The 23,433-nt window shown below is 36.6% G+C and overlaps 2 protein-coding genes across 2 annotated transcripts; one reads left to right on the forward strand and one right to left on the reverse strand.

The window, feature by feature from the left end:
• The first annotated feature begins 918 nt into the window (after nucleotides 1-918).
• On the forward strand, nucleotides 919-1,864 carry LOC116161315 (vesicle transport protein SFT2C-like). Its single transcript, XM_031474629.1, has 3 exons — nucleotides 919-1,135; nucleotides 1,186-1,337; nucleotides 1,386-1,864. The coding sequence occupies exons 1-3, from the start codon at nucleotides 956-958 to the stop codon at nucleotides 1,654-1,656; spliced, it is 603 nt and encodes a 200-aa protein (XP_031330489.1). The 5' UTR covers nucleotides 919-955; the 3' UTR covers nucleotides 1,657-1,864.
• Nucleotides 1,865-4,200: 2,336 nt separating this feature from the next.
• LOC116161311 (mitogen-activated protein kinase kinase kinase 7-like) lies at nucleotides 4,201-22,954 on the reverse strand. Its single transcript, XM_031474625.1, has 8 exons — nucleotides 22,773-22,954; nucleotides 22,425-22,724; nucleotides 22,195-22,374; nucleotides 18,276-18,515; nucleotides 17,996-18,223; nucleotides 13,493-13,571; nucleotides 4,654-4,847; nucleotides 4,201-4,606 (listed from the first exon to the last, which is right to left on the reverse strand). The coding sequence occupies exons 1-8, from the start codon at nucleotides 22,851-22,853 to the stop codon at nucleotides 4,373-4,375; spliced, it is 1,536 nt and encodes a 511-aa protein (XP_031330485.1). The 5' UTR covers nucleotides 22,854-22,954; the 3' UTR covers nucleotides 4,201-4,372.
• Nucleotides 22,955-23,433: the final 479 nt, after the last annotated feature.

Here is a 23,433-nt window from a genome sequence, read left to right on the forward strand (position 1 = left end):
CCATTAATCCCTTTTGGCAAAAATGTCCTTCTCGCAGTTAACAGCCGATATAAATAAAAATGGTGACAGACAGTTTTTTTTTTTAAAAAATGCTAAGAGCGAAATCTGATGCGTCGTCCCTGCTTGGGGTGGCTGAGTTGCATTGCGGCCCAAACCTTCCAAAGATTTATGGACTCCACCCTTAGAGACCTGTCATTCTGGTAGTTCTTTCGAAATTGGTTTCTAGTCCATAACTTTGGATTGAGAAGTCCGATCGAAAAAGTACGAATTGATTTGGATTCTACGCACCCAAATTAATAAGAAAAAGTGTTTTCCCGAGAAATTTTGGTGCAGTCGATTTCTGGTAAAAAAGGAAGGTAAATAACTGCCTTTTTTTGAGGCCCTCAAAAAAAATTGTCTCAGATCGACCCGGAAAAAAATTTTTCTTATAGAATGTGGCCTGTAGAATCCATAAGTTCAAACAGTTCCAAGATAACCTTGAACAGATGTGGAAAATTTCGTCTGTCACGTTTGATGTGTAACCGTCGAGAGCCTTTTCAAACATCTCTACTCCATTAGACAAGTTTAAAAGGTATTTCGCTCGTTTTCCAATTCAAACTAAAACCAATTCTGGTATTGTCCCCCAAACCACATTTATTGAGTATCCGTCGAGTATACTTTCGTTAATAGCTCACGTACTAAACTTTATAGATAACAGCCATGGAGTCTAGCAGTTATCTGCCTGGGATACTTAGCTTCACCACTGAAATAGTTGCTACTGAGCCCCACCACCACGACAAGGTGTATCCCTTGGTGAGGTAATTGGGATACCCATAATTTTGTACTTCACCCTGTACATAGACATAATCAACGAGGACCAATAACCACAAAACAGAAGTGTTTCTGGTAGCGTCAAATCCTATCAACTGTCAACTGTCAGCTGTTGACGTATCTTGACAAAACAAACATCATAAAAATGGCAGATTTGAAAAAGGATCTAGATCAGTATCTGCTACTGCAGAACGACCAAAAGAAGTCGTTCAAATTACAAATGCCAACGATACAAAAACCCAACTTCTCCAACTGGTTAAAATCGGAAAGCCAAGAGGAGGAGACGTGGTTCGCGAGCACCCAAAAGCAATGCTGCCCGAGCTTGGTGACTATCCCAACTCGCCGGAATTCGCTATTAAACAATTCACGTTCCAGACACGCTTCCAGAGGATAGCGGGATTTTGCGCCTGCGTTCTTATGGGCATCCTGTGCTTTTCCATTTCTCTAATGTACATTCCCGTGCTGATTTTAAAAGCGAGAAAATTCGCGCTGTTATTCACCTTAGGTAGTGTCTTTTTCGTTTTAAGGTAAATATTTTTGGCCGTAAACTGTAGGTGTTATTAATAAGGTTGTAGTTTCATGTTCTTGTGGGGACCCGTGGCTTATTTGAAACACTCGTTTACACGGGAACGAATTTGGCTCACCGTCACCTATGTTTTTACGCTGGGAGTGACTTTATACTGCGCCCTACACTTGCAGAGCACGCCGTTTACCGTGCTCGGAGCCGTTGGACAAATTATTACACTTTTGTGGTCTGTAGTTGCGAGCGTTCCGGGTGGTGCTACCGGTGTTGGTGTTTTTTCAAAGATATTTTCTAAAAGTGTTGGTGCTACGTTACCCATATAGTACCTACTCTTTTATGTTAACGATTAAGTACACACGCATTGAGTAAATGTAGTCATCCATCATTTCACTGCCATCTTCATTTAATAAAACGTTCATTGTAGTTGTATTTGACTGAGAAGCTCTATGGATGTTATAGAAATAGTATTTGATATTGTATATTATAAGTTACTGTGATAGTTAAAATTGTATAAATATTTATTTAAGTCCATTGTGTTTTATTTAGTTCAAAATCTAGCATTGGAATGGAATATTCCTGTAACAAGCGTTAGCAACCAATACAGCAGTATGCGCATCCTGACTAAGTTTGATTTCTAAGTAAATGGTGAGTGTTGAAATAAGGAAGACTTTGGCACAGAAAGCACTAGTGATGCAGCAGACCTCTACTTCCGCAAGTGCGGAAGTTCTGCATATTATTTCAGTTCCGCTATTTTGTAACGGAAGTCTATTTGAATTTTTCAATGCGCCCTCTGATTGGCCGAACGGCGCTTGAGTTTGTCAGTAGAGCCGGCTGTCAGACGTGGCGGGACTTGTTTGTTTTTGTTTACTTTCATTCGACTCATTAGTTCGTCGCAACAATTCGTGGTTTTTACTGCATAGTTTAATAAACTCTGATTATTCCAGTTTTTATCAAATTTATAACAGTATTCACACTTCCGGTTCCACAAAAAAAAAAGATTTTATCTTCCGCTTCTGCTTCCGTTATAAGTAGGTACACGCCCGTTGAATCCCTAGCGTTTTGTGAAGGCGATTGTAAATCTTATTTTATGACGTACAAATGCAATCAGATAAAATCAAGCTTCCTCTTCCGCAAAATGTCAATTGTTTTTTAAAACATGTATGCAAATTTAAAAACAAAAATTCCTAAAACCGCTGTATTTTTTATAAAGCGATTTCGTACGCCCTCTAGCGACAAAGTTAAAAAAATACACGTAATTTGCGAACGGATAGGGGTAGACTTTTTTGAGCACCTATATAGGGTTGTTAGAGCATTTTAGTACAATCAATCAAATTAATAAAAATATTTCATGCGCAATTCAAAAAAACCACCCCTTGAAATGGATGAGTGCCGAGTAAAAGACGCTTTTTTAAAAATACATGTAATTTGCGAACGGATAGGGGTAGATTTTTTTGAGCACCTATATAGGGTTGTTGGCAGAGCATTTTAGTACAGTCAAACAAATAAATAAAAATATTTCATGCGCTATTCAGAAAAACCACCCTTCGAAGTGTATGTTTCCCGAGTAAAAGACGCTTTTTGTAAAAGTACAGTAATTTGCGAACGGATAGGGGTAGACTTTTTTGAGCACCTATATAGAGTTGTTAGCAGAGCATTTTAGTACAATCAATCAAATTAATAAAAATATTTCATGCGCAATTCAGAAAAACCACCCCTGAAATGGATGAGTGCCGAGTAAGACGCTTTTTTAAAATACATGTAATTTGCGAACGGATAGGGGTAGATTTTTTTGAGCACCTATATAGGGTTGTTGGGTGAGCATTTTAGTACAATCAATCAAATTAATAAAAATATTTCATGCGCAATTCAGAAAAACCACCCCTTGAAATGGATGAGTGCAGAGTAAAAGACGCTTTTTTAAAAACACATGTAATTTGCGAACGGATAGGGGTAGATTTTTTTGAGCACCTATATAGGGTTGTTGGCAGAGCATTTTAATACAATCAAACAAATAAATAAAAATATTTCACGCGCTATTCAGACAAACCACCCTTCGAAGTGTATGTTTCCCGAGTAAAAGACGCTTTTTGTAAAAGTACACGTAATTTGCGAACGGATAGGGGTAGATTTTGGTGAACACCTATATAGGGTTGTTGGCAAAGCATTTTAGTACAGTCAAACAAATAAATAAAAATATTTCATGCGCAATTCAGAAAAATCACCAGCAAGGGACGTTAACTGGACTACCGAATTTTTGAATTTCAACACACCCAAATAACTAAGCATAATTACGGTAGCTAATGAGATGTATCTGATTGACAAATGTTTGGTGTCAAATGAAGCGCGCTTAATTAACAAGAATTTTAAGGCAATTTCCAGGTTTTGGGATGACAGGGAACCAAGCGACTAATTAAAGTTTTAATTTCTGAACTCAAATGTGGGCCAGTTTCCAAATTCATTACGATCTCGCGGGCCGCATGCAATTATTTTTAGTAAGGGAAAAAAAGAAAATATTTTTAATTTAGATCATATTTATTCTTCTTCTTATATTTATTTTTGAACATAGCTTAAATCGCCTCTCCTAGTCAAACGGAGATTATATTATATTGGTTCCAAGACATCTCGTACAATTTCTGGAAAAGAGTTTGGTGTTGTAGAAAAGAAACTGAAAATTTTCCTGAAAAAAGTGTTCTTCGCATACTTTTTTTCATAGATCTGCTCCATGTTGAAAACTAAAACAAATGTATAAGCAAGCATCTAAAATTACTCGCTTTCTGTAAAAAAAAATTATAAACTGACGAGCCATTAATTTAGCTAAAATACATACAAAAAAGGAACATGAAAGAATACCTATCAAATTCCATTGGTCAAACATTATAAAAACTTTATTTCTTGCATGTTTGCATTGAAACAAACCCAAGACATTTAAAATTTGTCATATTAAAAACATATATGTACAGTGATATGTTTAAAAAACTAGATTAAAAAAAAATAAAAATAATAACACAGAGTTAAAATAAGTAAAAACGAACCAAACGCCTAAAGTTCACTTTCGTCACTTCGTGGCACTAAAACCCAACCGTCAGACGGCGGCCGACCGATATTGGCGGTAAGTAACTCTTTCTGTTTCTCTAAGCTTTTCTTAAGCAATATTAGGGCCTGCTTCTCACTTTGTAACTGTTCTATTGTCTTTCTCTGTCTCTGTTGCTCTAAACTTTGTGTTTCCTGTAGTTTCGTCTTTCGCTGTGATAAATACGCTAGTTCCGTTTGTACCTTCAATCAAAAATTGAGGCCGACGTTATCAAGTCGAGCTAATTTACCTTAAGATATTCCTGAGCTAATTGTTTGTGTTCCTCGAATAGCGAGACGGAACTGGGATCGTCCAAGTCGGGCGTGGCGGGGCGAAGATGCGGATCCAGGAGTAGGTACATGTTGTCGAGGTTCGGATCGGGCGAGTCCGGCGCTTCGGGGGGAATTGAATTTTGTACTTCTGTTTGTACCGTGCTTCTACTACCTGCAATTAAAAAAGGAGATACTGTTAAACTTTTAATTCATTAGTTAATTCGAGATATGATAAATATCGCACTCTCTTGTACAGGATGAGTCAACGATTGCGCGGAGTAACTTAATGCCTTGAAGATAAGATTTTTCGATAGAGTGCTTTTGTATTATGATATGGTTGAATATTCTCCACATTTTAAAAATATTTGGAATTATACAGGGTGCGCCCACAAAGTAGGCCGACAAAATGGTACATTTTTTAAATAGAACCCCCTGTATTTGAATGCATTTTTGAATTCTACGTGTAATGGTACGTCTTTTTTATTATATGGTTAATATCCGAAAATTTAAAAAAAAATTGGGCATTTGCAAGCGTCAGTATATTTCAAAATTATTACTTAAATTTTGATTGCAGGTTTTATATCTTTTATCCTGGGTTAAGTAAAAGTCAAATAAATACATCTACTACAAAACATTAAAAAAATAGCTTACAGGGTGTTTTTTTTTCTAGATCCAAAGTTATAAAACTTCATATTAAAAAATATCACTTTTTTTAAATGGAACGCCCTGTATATTTTAATGTCATCTCCATCCTCCAAAAACCTTCAACTTTTGATAATAATGTCCTATCTCTGATAGTTTTCGAAATATCTTGGTTTTCCTGGTTTTTATATTGTAATCTTACATAAGTTATATGTAATTTACATAATAGTGAGGTGGCCATGCAAAAAAAAGGCAATTTTTATCTGCTTTAAAAATCTTTATCTGATTTTAAAAAAGTGGGATTATTTAATATGAAGTTTTGCAACTTTGGACTTACTACAAAAACACCCTGTAAGTTATATTTTTAATGTTTCATAGTAGATGTATTTCTTTGACTTTTACTTAACCGAGGATAAATGATACTGGAATCAAAATTTAAGTAATAATTTTGACAATATACTGACCCTTGCAAATGCCCAATTTTTCTTAAAAATCTAATTATCTTTAAAACTACTAGCTTTTCGGATATTAACCATATACTTAAAAAAAACGTACAATTACACGTAGAATTCAAAAATGCATTCAAATACAGGGGGTTCTATTTAAAACAATGTACCACTTGGGCGCCCTACTTTGTGGGCGCACCCTGTATAATTCCAAATATTTTTAAAATGTGGAGAATATTCAACCATATCATAATACAAAAGCACTCTATCGAAAAATCTTATCTTCAAGCCATTAAGAGTTTTAAAGTCGGTCTCCCGGACAGGGACCAGATTCCCGTTCCTCAAACCTAAAGGGAGTCGTGTGGTTTACAAACGGGTTCCTAACAGAAAGGGGAACGGGTATAGGTGTATATGGTCATCAACCGAGAACTGACGTTAGCTTCTCCCTCGGACAGTGTAGCACCCTGTTTCAGGCAGAGAATTTAGCCATCATTCCCAGTGCACCAGAGAACCTGTGACAGTCAGGCGACGCAGCGGACAGTTTCCGATGGGCTACAGTGCTTGACTGCAGACGAACTCTACAGTGCTATTCATTTAGAAGTAGACATAGGGATTTTCTATGTCTACTTTGACAAAAATCCTTCTGAAAGACGCCTAATTTTATACAACCGAAATAACATGCGCGCGCATTTTGTATTGTCATTCTAGATTTTTTAATAAAAACGACAGTAATAGCACAGATAGATAGATAGAGGGCGCTTTTAAGTATACCCATAAAATGCATAATGTTAGCAATCTGTTGTATGCGTACAGGGTGGCCAACTAAGAATGCGAGGTACTGTATCTGAGAATCTATCCATCGTAGAGGCTTGCGGTAAAAAAATTTATTACTAAAACGGCCACGAGAAAAACCTGGAAAATATTTTTAAGTTTCTGAAATGACCGCTAGGGGGTGTAACTGCAATCTGGAATCTAAAAAAATGATGTTTCTGTGAATTCCGCTATATTAACCTAACAAAAAAATGTCCGGTCTTTGAAGTTGACGATAATCTGAACAATTTTTGTTTGACAATTTTTCCTGTATCTCTAAAAACGAAGTGGTGGGGGTTATTCAAAAGTTTCCGTTTAGAACACCCTGTATCTTCGAAACGGTTGAGCCGATTTAAACAAACTCGGGTTAGTTCAAAAGAGCTATTCTTCAGCTACAAATATACTATTTGAAGTTTTGTTAGTTTCACATATCACCGCTTGAGGGCTTTTTTCGACATTCTGACAGAAATGGTTAATTTTCTCAAAAAAATTAAATGCATTGGTTCGATTTTTTTTTCATGAAAAAGTAGCTAAATGATGCCTAAACATGTTCGCGAAAACAGCATCTCGGTATCTTGAGAGATATATACATTTTTTATATCGTGATGGCCAGCATTTCGAGCATTTACGGCGGCATTAAAAGCTTCCTTTTTTAAATCGATCCACCTTAGGTCCTTAGGGCCACAAATTATATAATAAAAATAATTCCGGAAAAATTAGCTTAAAAAAATAAAATTGTGAGCGTATAAACTTTTCTTTTGCCTAAATTTTAGGTTAGGAACAAGATATCGAGATGCGGTTTTTGCGAGATTGTTCAGGCATCATTTGGCTACTTTTTCATGAAAAAAAATCAAACCAACGCATTTCATTTTTTTGAAAAAATTAACCATTTCTGTCGGAATGTCGAAAAAAGCCCCCAAGCGGCGATATGTTAAACTAACAAAACTTCAAATATTGTAATATTTGTAGCCGAAGAATAACCCTTTTCAATTAACCCGAGTTTGTTAAAATCGGCTCAGTCGTTTCGAAGATACAGGGTGTTCTTTACGGAAACCTTTGAATACCCCCCCACCACTTCATTTTTAGAGATACGGGAAAAATTGTCAAACAAAAAAGGTTCAGATTATTGTCGTCTTCAAAGACCGGACAATTTATTGTTAGGTTAATATAGCGGAATTCACAGATTGCAGTTACGCCCCCTAGCGGCCATTGCAGAAACTTAAAAATATTTTCCAGATTTTTCTCGTGGCCGTTTTAGTAATAATTTTTTTACCGCAAGGTTCTACGATGGACAGGTTCCCAGATACAGTACCTCGCATTCTTATTTGGCCACCCTGTATATCTGTGGTAATAGTATGCTTTTAGGTTATGATGAAGAGATATTAAATTCGGCCGTTATTTCTTATGGGATTCTCTTCCACAAAAAAAACATTCAGTTTCATATCCTCAGTTAAAATTGAAAGTTGTTTACGATGTCTTATGTGGAGCGTATATTGTCATTTAAAACTAGTTCCTATGCCTACTTCTAAATGAAAATCACTGTATATATAGATTAAGTGAGTCTAATAGGGTGCCAGCGCACTGCAGAATAAGGAGCAACGAAAAGGCAAATGAGCTGGCTCGTGAAGGCAGTGGTGGGGCGGACGAACCTACCCTAGGAATTACTCCATCTGTTATTAGGGCCGGGAAAATGTTCTTTGGACCTTCCTCTTGAACACATCCAAAAAGCCTGCATGTGGGGGGGTGACCGCCATTTTGAATTTTAGGCCCCTTTTTTCGTTTTTTCCTCAATATCTCGAAAACTATCAATTTTTTTATACCCGGTTATATCTTCAAAATGAAAGCTAATTAAATTTCCTCCAAAAACTAGTATTAACATTTAGGAGATATACACTGTGTTCAAGATAAGGATGTCTATCATGGTTGTATGGTCAAATTAGAGAAAAATATTAGCAATTAAAGAGTTATTATTATGCTTTAAACCAGAAAATTACGATTACTTCCGAAGATATGCTAGAAAATTCGAAATTTGCCGATTTTGTTTTTATTTTTTTCTAATGATATTTGAACAGATACAAAAAAATTAAAAACACTTTCTCTTTGGCACTTTTGGGCTCTACAAGACAACGTGGAGAGACAAAGAAATCATCATCAACTTTATTTCTTATAAGGCCCGTAAAAATTACATACCGCACTGAGTAGCATTTTTTTTTAATACGAATACAACAATGCACTTAAAAAAAACAAAACTGTTGGTTTCAACAGGATGGTGTACCTGCACACAACGCCGAAATCGTGTGAGAAAACCTATCGGACAAGTTTCCTGGAATATATATCCGATAGGTATTCTCACACGATTAAGGCGTTGTGTGCGGGTGCACCATCCTGTTGAAACCAACAGTTTATTTATTTAACGAAAAATTAAAATGAAATCGACAACTTATTCTTGGACACAGTGTATATGTTTTGTTTATATTTAGTTAACTATTAAAATTATTTGATTAAAGTTTTTTAACCTTCAATATTCAATTGTAAATTCCATCGTTTTGAATCCCAGCTTGGTTTCCGAGCCAAGTTTTGGTTCGAGCTGACCTGATTTTTGTCGAGCCAAGCCGAACCGAATTAAAAAAAAATTCGGCTCGCCTTTCATAGGTGGAAAATGTCAGGTAATAGTGAAAATGTTTCTAAAAAAATCGTAAATTTCGGAAATTTCCAAAATGTGTTACAAATGACAAATGTGGCGTGGCAAGAAAAGTATGGAAATGTTAGAAAAAAATAAACAAGGTTGGCATGATACATTCTGCAGATGAAAGGAAGAGAGAGGGAAAACAAACCTTCTTGATCCAAACCCCCAAGGCCCAAATGAGTCGAATATTATAAAAATGCGGATATTTTGTATTTGTGTCCAAGAGCAAATGTTTAACTTTTGGAAATCTCAAAAAATGGCAACAGTGGATTAAACAAAAAATTCTGTAATTAGTGATGGATTTACGTACAAGTTTGGGGCGTCAAAATTGAAGGGTTAATGGAGAATTGCGGTTCGAGAAAGGGTAGCACTAAATATTCGTTTCGTAAAAATTAAAAATCCGTTCTATTATACTTTGGGGGACCAAAACGTTTAGGAAACCAATGTTGTAACTCATGAGCTAATCGTCTACTTTGAAAAATCTTACATAAACACACAATACATTTTTAGCACGTGATACCACTGAAAGTGCTTTGGTGGCTGAGTTCTACTCGAAACTGGACACAAACGCCATGAGATTTACGCAAGACATGTGACTCACCCCGTAAAAAGTAGCACATTTGTTAAGCTTGTCGACAAACTTGTAAGCCTCATTATAACCTTCCACTTCGTGCCAAAATGTCATAGTGAATAGCTTACCAAGTTGTGATTCACTTGAAACATGTTCCAAAGATAGTAAAGATTAGGCAAAACTCCTTGGGGCACGAGGAAATTGGGTGATTCAAGCGTAAAGAATGAATGAATAACTTTTTTGTTTTTAAAGCTTTCACATTTAAAAATACTTCAATTATTTAAAGTAATTGAGTACAACGTACTCCAACAGTAAACATCCACCGGAACAAAGAGCTGACACACGAATATTTTGGTAGAAGGAAGCGAATCGGGAGGGAAAAAATATAAACATAATAAAACATACATCAAGGAAAGAGATCAACTTGGCGAATTACCAAAACGGCATTTTAATCGCTCGCTCTTCCGTATTTACTTTAAGGAACAAATTTCCAAATCCGCTAAGACCGCGTGACATAATAAGGAAGACAAACATTGGGAAGATTAACGAGCGAATTTATTAATAGCTTCTGCAAGAAACAAGAATACCCACCGATATGTGTAGTATTTTCGTTAAAAATAATCCAACTCTTGCGAGTTTCGTGGGTTGTAATAACACCAGCAGTTGGACAATCGCACATTGTAATTTTTTCGAATTATGTCATTATCGCCAAAAACGTCGGGGCGCGAACGTGCGGGGTGTTCCAAAAATCGGCCGAGACGCACCAGGGGGTTTCCAAAACAAAACCGAGCCCGAAGAAGACGGATGCGATAACTGAAAATCTTAGAGGAAAACACACGCTCTCGTGGAGACCTCTCCGGACATGCGTAAAAGATTTACGTCCTGCAGCTGCGAGACGAATTAAAAAAAAAGCGCGACTAAAATACGAAAATCGAAATCTTTTCACCGGCGAAAAGTTCAAAAAACCTTCGCGCATTTTCCACCAATTACCTCTTACAAGAATCGGCGCGCAGATCCGTACCCCGCGTTTTTGGGGAGGCAAATTTCGCGGACGGACGAACTTTTCGCGGAGAGCTTCTCTGAGAAATCCATCTCGAAATTGGTACAATACGGATCTGTTTGTACACTAAAAAACATAAAAGCGCACCCCACCGCAACTAAACAAACTGAACTAATTTCGTTTACGTGAGTCACTCCTCTAAAAACAGACACCAAACCATGATTCGGCACTACAGAATGCCTCTATATATAAATTCTATCCGCGGAAAGACGTTAACACGTTAGACGAGGCGCGACGAAGACGGCGGATCCAACGCGAGTTCAAAAAACCTTCGCTGCACGATTATGGGCAAAAAAGCGGAAGACTGCCAAAATTCACTCGAGGGCGCCCCCGATTAATTACCAACAAATTCATGAACCGGGCCCAATGCCTAATTTGGCAAAAATACATGATGAATGAAAATCTCGAACGGAAACGCTTTGGGGAATTATGAATTTAAAACACAGAAAACGATAGAAGGGGACAAGATAGTAATACAAGTGATTTACACAATGTTTATTTTGACATTAACAAATAGTTACTCGTCCAAAATCGCAAATAGATTAAGCCCCTCCAATGATGATCCTTGATATCGATGTGGAGCTTCACATGTTCGATAATTCAGGGGGTGCGTAACGGTCGGTGATGAAGCCAATAAGCTGTGTGATCCTGGGAGCTAAGTCTCCCCCGGTGTCTTAGTCGACCCCTTTCCTGGGCTAAGAGATCTCCACAAAAAGGGCGTTCGGACGCATCTGCTCGCTGGTTAAATTCCAGCAACGATAATATTCTTTGATTCGGGTCCGTTAACTTGGCCCCCCCACTGTTAGATTTGATAGTCGTATTATTTTAAAATGAATGCGCTCCTTATGCGCCACTGCGCCATTATCGTTTTTTAGAAATCCGAAAAAACATTGGGGGAACGTAGCCCCCCCCCCGTACGTATTTTGTCGCTTGTAACTAGGTCACCTGATACATTTGGTTATGCCACTTGAATTAAAGCTAGCGCCATTACGGTTAAGCCGTGACAAATTTTCAAAAAGCGGGGTGGTCAACTTAACGTTTTTAAAAGTTACTTTTTTTTAACATCTTTTCATACGAAATTGTACTCTCAGGTATACGCTGAAATGCGCCGTAAAAAGATATCTTTGCGCCATTCTTTTTTTTTTGGTTATCCTTAAATATATTTGGGAGGGGCCAAGTGAACGGACCCCCCCCCCCCATAACGCATTTTGCTACCGGTATTTGTGCCACTCCATACATCTGGTTATGCGCTCAATTGCGCCACTTGAATTAAAGCTAGCGCCATTACAGTTAAGCCATAAAAAATATTTTTAAAAAGTGGGGGGAGGGGGGCTAACAACGTTTTCGAAAGTTAAGTTTTTTTACGTGTTTTTCTACTACATCGTACGTTTCATCATGCGCTAAAATGCGCCGTAAACAAAAATCTTTTCAGAAACACTATACAGGGTGTTTTTTTGGGAGCTTTAGTTAAACGTTAAAGCGCTAGCTTTAATTCAAGTGGCGCAATTGAGCGCATAACCAGGTGTATCGAGTGGCACAAATACCGGTAGCAAAATGCATTATGGGGGGTTCCGTTCACTTGGCCCCTCCCAAATATATTTAAGGATAACCAAAGAACAATAATGGCGCAAAGATATCTTTTTACGGCGCATTTCAGCGCATACCTGAGAGTACAATTTCGTATGAAAAGATGTTAAAAAAAAGTAACTTTTAAAAACGTTAAGTTGACCCCCCCGCTTTTTGAAAATTTGTCACGGCTTAACCGTAATGGCGCTAACTTTAATTCAAGTGGCGCAATTGAGCGCATAACCAAATGTATCAGGTGACCTAGTTACAAGCGACAAAATACGTACGGGGGGGGGGGGCTACGTTCACTTGGCCCCCCCAAATGTTTTTTCGGATTTATAAAAAACGACAATAGCGCAAGAGTTATTATCGGTGGCGCATATGGGCGCATTCATTTTAAAATAATACGACTATCAAATCTAAGAGTGGGGGGGCCAAGTTAACGGACCCCTTTGATTCCAGTATCCACTCCCCCTGAAGTGGCTGATTATGATTATGGAACATCGCTTCCAGAGCGGCCGTTTAATTTGTCCGTAGCATTATTTTGAGCGAGCTAAATACTTTTATGGCTAATTGTAATTGTTTACAAATTTAAACAACAACACACTGTAAGTAATTGCGTGAAATAAAACAGAAGGAAAACTTAAAAAATCGTCAGCTGTCCTAATTGGCAAAAGAAACATGTACAAAATTACATTTCTTCTTGGTAAACGTGAAATCAGTCATTTCCACATGCAACATTAAAAAAGAAGAAAAAGAACACGATTTCTTGGCAGACAGAATGACGACTTCCAGTGACATTTTACATTAAACCGAAGACAAAATTAAAGCGATGACTAACAGGTCACAAGCTTAAATTTCTTACTACATCCAAGAACCTTCTTATTTTAAAGTCTCACCGCGTGAATCATCACAACTCGGAAGTCAACGCTCTAAATGTGTATAAATAATGTCACGATAAAGTCGCGAAGATGTCAAAACAAAAGCAGCGAGAAAAGATTAAACATCTGCGCGCGGTTTTCCAATCTGCACTTACAGTTTTTGGGCATCATCTTGTCAAATCCGGGCATGGTGCGCAATTCTAAGTCGTTATACTCTTCTAATTCCCATGCGTCCTGCAAACAAAAAGAAAATGTGTCGGTCAAACTAAAACTGCTACATTTATTTAGTTCTCATTTGTCATTAATTCCTCCTTCTAAGGAGCCACATTTCTTTCTACAGGGGCGGATTGTGTCAAAGGAGAGAAATTGAAATTCCGCCTAATCTTCCCCTCCCCAATGACTTAAGCTAAGAGATGGCGTAACTCCTTCAGCCAACCCCAAGTGAAAGCTCAAATTGAAGCACCCTCGTATTTGTGGGGGTTGATTGTTTTCAGTATTGGAGAGGATGTCCGGGACCATCTTTGGGCCAAAGGGGACAAACCTCTTCCCTCTGAAGGTTAGGATTGATAAATCCGCTAAATTTATACCACCCCGACCTTCCCCAGAATCGCAAGAAGCACTAAACACCAAGCATCGCTTTCCGGTCCATCTCATAGAAACTGTGAAAGTTTTCTCTGGTGTAAACCAGATCTCTGGAAAACCACACAAAAAGAAACTGAATTTGAGACATTTTCAAATTTTTCATTAAACATTCCGAAATAAACTATTTTAACTTTTGCACCAAATCGTATAACAAATATAATTACGAAAGCGTAGACCGGACAAGGTAGTTCAAAATATGTAATCCCGAGATATAAGTCGGGATTATACGTATAATCTCGAGATGTAAGTGAGGATTATACTTAATCCCGAGATATAAGTCGGGATTATACTTAATCCCGAGATATAAGTCGTCGGGATTATACGTAATCTCGAGATGTAAATGAGGATTATACTTAATCCCGAGATATAAGTCGGGATTATACTTAATCTTGAGAAATAATTCGGGATTATACTACGTAATCTCGAGATGTAAATGAGGATTATACTTAATCCCGAGATATAAGTCGGGATTATAACGTAATCGGATATAAGTCGGATTATACGTTATCTCGAGCTGTGAGTGATCCCGAGAGTTATACTTAATCCCGAGAGAGATATATAAGTCGGGATTATACGTAATTCGAGTGTAAATGAGGATTATACTTAATCCCGAGATATAAGTCGGGATTACACTTAATCCCGAGATACAAGTCGGGATTATACTTAATCCCGAGATATAAATCGGAATTATACTTAATCCCGAGATATAATTCGAGATTATACTTAATCCGGAGATATAAGACGGGATTATACTTAATCCCGAGATATAAGTCGGGATTATACTTAATCTTGAGAAATAATTCGGGATTATACTTAATCCCAAGATATAAGTCGGGATTATACGTTATCTCGAGCTGTGAGTGCGGATTATACTTAATCCCGAGATATAAGTCGGGATTATACTTAATCCCGAGAGAGATATATAAGTCGGGATTATACGTAATCTCGAGATGTAAATGAGGATTATACTTAATCCCGAGATATAAGTCGGGATTACACTTAATCCCGAGATACAAGTCGGGATTATACTTAATCCCGAGATATAAATCGGAATTATACTTAATCCCGAGATATAATTCGAGATTATACTTAATCCGGAGATATAAGACGGGATTATACTTAATCCCGAGATATAAGTCGGGATTATACGTAATCTCGAGATGTAGGTGAGGATATACTTAAATATAATCCCGACTTATATCTCGGGATTACATAATTTGAACTACCTTGTCCGTTCTGCGCTATCGTATATAATAATAAAGTAGTGGGTTGGTGTTTTTAGTGTACAGGGTGTCCCATTTTCAACAGTTTAAAAAGGTATTTCCGTAATTGTTGGTATCAAATAGTAATATAGGAGTCATGTGCTCTATTTGGATCAAAGTTAATAAAAACAAAATATGCGAATATTCGCTTGCTTGAGAGATACAGGACCAAATCAAAAAATTTTCAGTTTCACAATGACCCTATATTTTCTTAGTCAAAAGAGATACAGAAAAATGTTTCTTTATACTGATTATTGTATAATCTACCGTTTTCGAGGTACACAATAAATTCTTTTTTCAAAAATATAACACAAACATTAAAAAAAACACCTTTTTGAATTTTTTTTTTAATTTCTAAATTGGTAATCAAATTGTTTTTGAATTTTTGTGTACCATTTGAACCTTATTTTAATTAATCCACGGTGAGTTATGTTTTTTGAAAAGATAATTTAATGTGCAATTATTTTAGATTAATATCTACAGGATGTCGCATTTAAAAAATGAGGTTAGATCCGGAAAACTTTTTTATCCGAGTCCTTATAATTATTCTGAAAACGGCAGATTATTCAACAATAAAATTATTCTTTTAACTAAGAAAATGTAGGGTCACTCTGAATTTGATAGTTTTTTGATGTTTTTATATTGATCCAAAAATGGCATATAAAATGGCATATCACGCCTTTATTACTTTTTTGATAACGCTAACAATTACGGAGAATAGAAGTAGAGAAAATTTTTGGACCATAGTTTCTGAGATTTCCCCCAGTGTTGGTATTTTTTTAATGCAACACCCTCTTCCACCCACGTACTAATGGCTCACCCTGTATAATAATATACCATACACAAAAAATATAGGTTGTGATACATCAATGGAATCAGGACGAAGAATGCAAAAAAATTGACGTTAAAATATACACTGTCAAAGTATGTAATAATATACAGGGGATTCCATTTAAAAAAATGCAACTTTGATATAAATCACCCAGTATAACAATTGCAATTTCGTTGAAAAGATTTTTAGGTTGTAGCCTTAAGGATCCTTAAACCTGCCCCGATAATAAATTTTAAATTTGGGCGTTAATAAACCCACAATCTTCCACCTACGCACTAATGGCTCACCCTGTATAATAATATACCATACACAAAAAATATAGGTTGTGATACATCAATGGAATCAGGACGAAGAATGCAAAAAAATTGACGTTAAAATATACACTGTCAAAGTATGTAATAATATACAGGGGATTCCATTTAAAAAAATGCAACTTTGATATAAATCACCCAGTATAACAATTGCAATTTCGTTGAAAAGATTTTTAGGTTGTAGCCTTAAGGATCCTTAAACCTGCCCCGATAATAAATTTTAAATTTGGGCGTTAATAAACCCACAATCTTCCACCTACGCACTAATGGCTCACCCTGTATAATAATATACCATACACAAAAAATATAGGTTGTGATACATCAATGGAATCAGGACGAAGAATGCAAAAAATTGATGTTAAAATATACAGTGTCAAAGTATGTAATAATATACAGGGCGTTCCATTAAAAAAAATGCGACTTTGATATAAATCACCCTGTGTAACAATTGCAATTTCGTTGAAAATATTTTTAGGTTGTAGCCTTAAGGGTCCTTAAACATGCCCCGACAATAAAATTTAAATATGAGCGTAATAAACCCACAATTTTCCATCTACGCATTATGGCTCACCCTGTATAATTACATATACAAAAAATATAGGTTGTGACATGTAAAAAATTGATGTTAAAATATGAAGTAAGTATTGCGTTTAAAAAATGCCAACTTTGGATCAAATTTCCTTTCCTTTGAGCACAATTAAGACACGAAAATGTTTCAGACATGATAACTTTTGCTTCTTAATTACTGCATTTGCTATTATTATTAATATATAGAAACAGTTCTTAGGGGTGAGCTTTCTTCTTTCAGTTAAATGTGTGTCAAAATGTTTCGTTTCCATGGCACGTACCTAAGTGTCAGATAAATTTACCTGAGATAAGGAAAAGCGACCCTTATACTCAGTTGTGCCATGATAATTCAATCTCAGTTCAGTGGACTGACAATAAAGAAATTTGATTGGTTGAAATTCAAAAATTATCTAATCATTGTGGGCAGGTGAGCTATTCTTTATAGTAGTAGCTGTACGATCATCGACAAAAGTAATGATAATCGAAAGCTTACTGTCACTTAGGCCACCAACCATACACTAACTACAGTGGCAACGTTGAAGCGAAATTACGTAAACATCAGAAGTTGGCGCCATCTTGTTTTTTTTAAAAGAAACATACGATTTTCTATTTTTTTCTAAGCGCATTCGACGCATTTATCTGTCATAGTTTTTGACATATCTCAATTTTTCTCGAACAATTTAGAAATGCAAGGGCCCATTCAAAAAGCGTTTAAGATACGTGAGTGACCGCTAAAACTTTCCAGGGCTGCTGAGATTGTGAAAATTAATCAAAAAATGTCAAAAACTGCGAGAAGTACAAAATGATTGTAAAATACCTTGCCATAGTTGTAGATCTCATGCCTTGAAATTTCAGTAGTAGGCACAAAATACCTTTTCACACATTATACTTCCCTAATTTTATAGTTTTCCCATTAGTACATGCCTAAAGGGTAGGGGGTAAGCGTCCTCTCGCACATTATAATCTCTCAATAGCAAAATAATAAATTGTATCGGGATTACTCAACAATGTGATAAGTTAACGGCTAACACATATCAAAATTACCGGATCAACTTCCACAGACAAAGGCGGCATCCCCGAATCGGGCGGCTGCGGAAGCGTATATTGCCTAGAATTTTCCAAGTTAGTCTTACTATTGTCAGGAAATTGCGATTTCACATAAAGATCATCTTCTTCGCACTCGTCCTCCACACTGTCATCCTCTATAGGATAAACAATGGGTTGATCGTCGCCGGGGAAAAACGTCGAAATGGCACTCATAATCTCGACCACCTGTAGAGTATCGCTTGGTAATGAGTGGGAAAAGAAACATACGAGGCCAAACCTTTTGCATGCTAGGCCTTATCGACGGATCCTCGTCCCAGCAGTCTTGCATTAGCTTTTCTAACGGCGGCGGACAGTGACGTATGAGCTGCGGTCGCATTCCCTTGTGCACGGCCCACATTATCGTAAACGCGGACCCCTTCAGGTGATAGAAAGGTCTTCGCCTCGATAGCACCTCCCACAGGATTATTCCCCAACTGTACACGTCGCATTTCTCGGTATAATTCGACGTTGTGAACACCTAAAAAACAGAAATAATGACAAATTGTTGGTTTAATACGAGCAGGAAAAGTCCGCGGATTTGAGCGCATGGTAAGTACTGATTGGAGCTGCAGAACCTGGCATGGTAATGCGCCTAAGTAGGAGGGGTCTATCGCCATCACATAGTTTTGTACAGGGGCCTTGAAGATAAGATTTTTCGATAGTGCTTTTGTATTATGATATGGTTGAATTTTCTCCACATTTTAAAAATATTTGGAATTATACAGGATGCGCCCACAAAGCAGGCCACCAAAATGGTACATTTTTTTAAAATAGAACCCCCTGTATTTGAATGCATTTTTGAATTTTACGTGTAATTGTATGTCTTTTTTATTATATGGTTAATATCCGAAAAGCTAGTAGTTTTAAAGATAATTCGATTTTTAAGAAAAATTGGGCATTTGCAAGCGTCAGTATATTGTCAAAATTATTACTTAAATTTTGATTCCAGGTTTTATATCTTTTATCCGGGGTTAAGTAAAAGTCAAATAAATACATCTACTATGAAACATTAAAAATATAGCTTACAGGGTGTTTTTTTTGGTAGGTCCAAAGTTGCAAAACTTGCATATTAAAAATTTGAGTTTTTTAAATGGAACACCCTGTATATTTTTCTGTCATCTTTTAGCTCCTCCAAAAACCTTCAACTTTTGATAATAATGTCCTATACCTATCTGTGATAGTTTTCGAAATATCTTGGTTTTCCTGGGTTTTATATTCTAATCTTAAATAAGTTATATATAATTTACATAATAGTGAGGTGGCCATGCAAAAAAAGGCAATTTTTATCTATCTCTATCTTTGCAAAAAATAGTGGATGCAGATGGTACCTTGACAAATGATGTTATGGCATCCTATTTTTAGCAGTGCATAGAGAAAGAATAGGGCTATCTTTTAGTGCACTTGAAAAAAGTTAGATTGCGTTGGAAAAAATCAAACCAATGCAGTTAATTTTTTTGAGAAAATTCACGAAATGTCGAAAAAAGCCCTCAAGCGGCGATATGTGAAACTAAGAAACCTTCAAATATTATAATATTTGTAACCCAAGAATAGCTTTTTTCAACTATCCCAAGTTCGTTAAAATCGGCTCAGCCGTTTCGAAGATACCCCTTCTCCCCGAGATTATGTAGCTATGAAGTTGGTTAAATTATGAAACATTATTTCTCATGTTTGCAATGGTGGTATCAGAAGACTGCACATCAGGTTATCAAGACATTCAATACTGGCATTTTTTAAATGGAACTCTCTGTATATCTTTAGCGATTTTGAACAAAAATGAAATTCCAAATCTTAAGATCAAAATTTTTTTCAGGCCCCTATGTTAGGGGTGCACCCTTTTTGGTGTAAACATTTTGAAAATATTTTTACAACAAAAAAAGGAAGATAAACCAAGGTAAAGCCCTCTAATGTGAATTCCATTTTTTTTATATTTTGAAAATTAGTATCTTTATCTTTAAAAAAACAAATTTGACAACCGCGCGATTTCAAAAAATCGCCAAATCGCTTTTTTAAAAAATCTCATCAATTTCAAATTAAACACACAACAATTTATGCCCTGTCGTTTTTGCAAAGTAATTTTGATTTTGGTGGCATTAAAAAAGATGCTCATGTTCTGTTGGAAAAAATTAAAAACGTAATTCAATGAGTAATTTTTTTCAAAATTAACAAGATTAACTTGAAATTTTCACAATACGTAAGGAATAGCCTAAGAGGATCAAAATCTATATTGTCGAGGGGCACTTTCACACTGAGGTGGTTGCCACCCCATTCCGGGGATGGCAATTTTAGCTTCCTAGGTGGCTATCGGCCGGAAGATAAAGGGCCGGATTTTTGAAAAAATGGAGCGCCGTAACGGCATCGAACTATGTTCTCAAAAATCAACCTGCAACAATTATTGTGCCAGATTTTATTAGGTACAAAAAAAGTTGAGAAAAAAATGTCAAAAAAAGTAAAATATTTTTGTTGGCAAAACGGTTATTTAGCTTTAATGCAAAAAACTTAATAAACTATCACTACAGTGTACAGGGTGTTCCGAATTCTTGGGCTCACTATTGGGATCTCTGTAACGATAGTGTAGGTTAAATGGGGGCAAAGTTGATCTTTTTTGTGACTAAAAAAACGCATTCGAAATTTTCAAAAAATCTTTGAAAATAAGTTTTTCAGAGAATCTGAATCTGTTATCAGAATTTCCATAATACGCTAGATGTAAAAGCTACAGGCTACTAGTTTCTTATTTCTTATGGACGCCATATTTAATTTTTACATACTGAGATAGAGGACAAAAAAAGAAACTAATTTAATTGCATCGCCATCATAGCCATGCTGATTCAGCAAGATGTAGTTGTGGATGTTTTGTTGACAAATGAATGTAAAACTTTTGATTTTCAAATTTTTCTTGTAAATTTAAGTGAAATCCAATATGGCGCCCATAAGAATTAAAAAATAGTAGCTTCTACGTCTAGCGTGTTATGGAAATTCTGACAACAGATTCAGATTCTACGAAAAAGTGCCCATAGAAGTTAGGGAAAATGAAATTTGACATTTTAATTTTTCAGTAATATCTACGTAATTTTTAAAGATTTTTGAAAATTTTCAAACTAAAAAGGGGCATTTAACATATGGCTTTAACACTGTATCACTCACCGTTACAGAGATCCCATTGGTGAGCCACGAATTTGTACCACCCTGTACTTATGTTTCAATTAAATAAAGAACTTTCCTACTTTAGATGAAGGGCTCCATTTTTGCCAGAGAGTAATTTAAGGTACATAAAGGGAGGTGCAGGCAAATTCATTTCTTTTTTTTTTAATGAATTTGTCTGCACTTCCCTTTATCTATCTTAAGGAACTGACAGACAATAAATGAATTACTAAGAAATAAACACAAACAGAAATAAAAAAAAAGGTGAAGAGCACTTTTTGCTTTGTGCTAGGAAGCTATTTTGTCAAGAATTTGGCACCTGGTTTTTCTTCAGGTTTAGGAAATAGTAGGTTTCAAATGAGCCCAACCCTCCAAGGTCTAAGCAGTATACTGACAAAGGGTGGGTCATAACTTGATTGCCTTTTTCCAAAGATTACCATAAAGGTGCTAAGGGAAATAGAGATCAAGCCTTTCTTAATTTTTTTCGGGGGGTATTCCAAACCCCTAGAGCTATATTCTTCCCTAAAAACAGCGTTTGCACTATAAAATGTAAGAAACCGTTTCTCCACATTTTTCCACATAAAATATATTGGAATATTGGACAGTAAGTATATATTTCAGCAATCATAAAAAATATGCAAGGTATTTACGATCATCCCCTCTTTTCAAGGCAGTATGTTTAGCTGTTTTCTCAACAAAATTGAGACAAATTTTTTGCTCTAGCAGTCTACTTCTCTCAGATCTTCCGAGGAGATGGACATCCATGGATTTATACTAAATGAATGTTTGGTGTACAAAATTTTATCTGTGATTTCCCCCTCGCTACACCCAGTAATTTCAGTCAATTTACATACGTAAGAGTGGCGGTATTACCCCTCCATACTTAGTGGCAGCGAGGTTCTAACCCACTAAGAACATTTCTGGAAATTGAATGCTACAAGTGGATTTTAACTCTCTAAAATGAAACATTGACAAGACCGCAGACCACCAGTTGGGAACCACCGGTTCAATAACACTACCTCTGGTGCCATCCAAGCCGCCGACCCTTTATTATTCGTCATATAAGTACTCTTATCCGCCGCGGTACCGAAATCGCAAATCTTGAGCTTTCGACCCTCCATTATAAGCAAGAGATTGGGCGGTTTCAGATCTCTGTGAATTAGTGGTTTCGGTTTCATGGCGTGCAGATACGCGACACCCTGCAATCAGAGATTAGTACCGCGAGCTCGAACGTTAACGAAATTCAAACCTGGGCGCACTGCAGACACCACGAGATCGCGTTAGCCGCATAGTACTGCGCGCGAGGCTTCGAATGCAGCACGTTAAACAGCGAGCCGCCTTCGGCGTATTCCATTACGAGACATATGTTGGGGCCCTTCGTCGAGGCGCCGTACAATTGCACAATGTTGTCATGGTCGACTCTGGATAGCTGACGTACTTCGACGGCGAACGCCTTACGTTCGGCTTCAGTGGTTATGTTTTTTACTGCGACATCTTTACCTTTCCATTTTCCTCGGTATACGACACCGAAGCTACCTTCACCTACAATCTAATTAAATGTTAATTGGCGGTGTAATTAGTTTTACATGTAGAAAACCTCCAACTTTTCGATCTCGCTGTATTCAATCTCCTTAACAAATTGTACATTTTCAGGAGCCTCATTATCTGGAGTAGCCATTGAAAGACGTTTCAATTCATTTTATCTATCATTTTTTGGTCTTCTCGCATTGTTTTTAAAATAAATTTATTCCATTATCAAAGATATTTTGGTTTGAAGATTAGATTGCAGGTGTGGTGTCTCCATACACGTATGAGGACTATATCTATGAGTGTCTCCCATCACGTATTTGAAAACACAAAGAAAATTATGTACAGGCAATGTCAAAAAAGTGGAAACGCTGCAAGTGATTTTTTAAAAATAGAATTTTCCTACGGTGTTCATTCGAAATTATATACGAATTTGGTATTTTAATGACGCACGTTTACGGTTACGATATCATGATTTTACCGGCAACAAAATTAAATCATAGTCATTCTAGGAAATAATTCGAGTAGTTCCATTTTGTGGGAATTTGTGGTTGAAGGTCCCCTGATAATTGTGTAATAAAGTCCCGAACGATTTCGGTGCCGCAGGGGGGAAGGGAGGGGGGTTCAAGGTGGGTTTTCGCTATATCTCGAAAATGGTGGGGTGTAGGAAAAAATTTTCTTATCAAAATCGAAAGCTTATAACATTTTTATAGTTTTGTCTCTATACATTT

The sequence above is a fragment of the Photinus pyralis genome, unplaced genomic scaffold, assembly GCF_008802855.1.
Source record: "Photinus pyralis isolate 1611_PpyrPB1 unplaced genomic scaffold, Ppyr1.3 Ppyr1.4_LG10, whole genome shotgun sequence".
NCBI lineage: Eukaryota > Metazoa > Arthropoda > Insecta > Coleoptera > Lampyridae > Photinus > Photinus pyralis.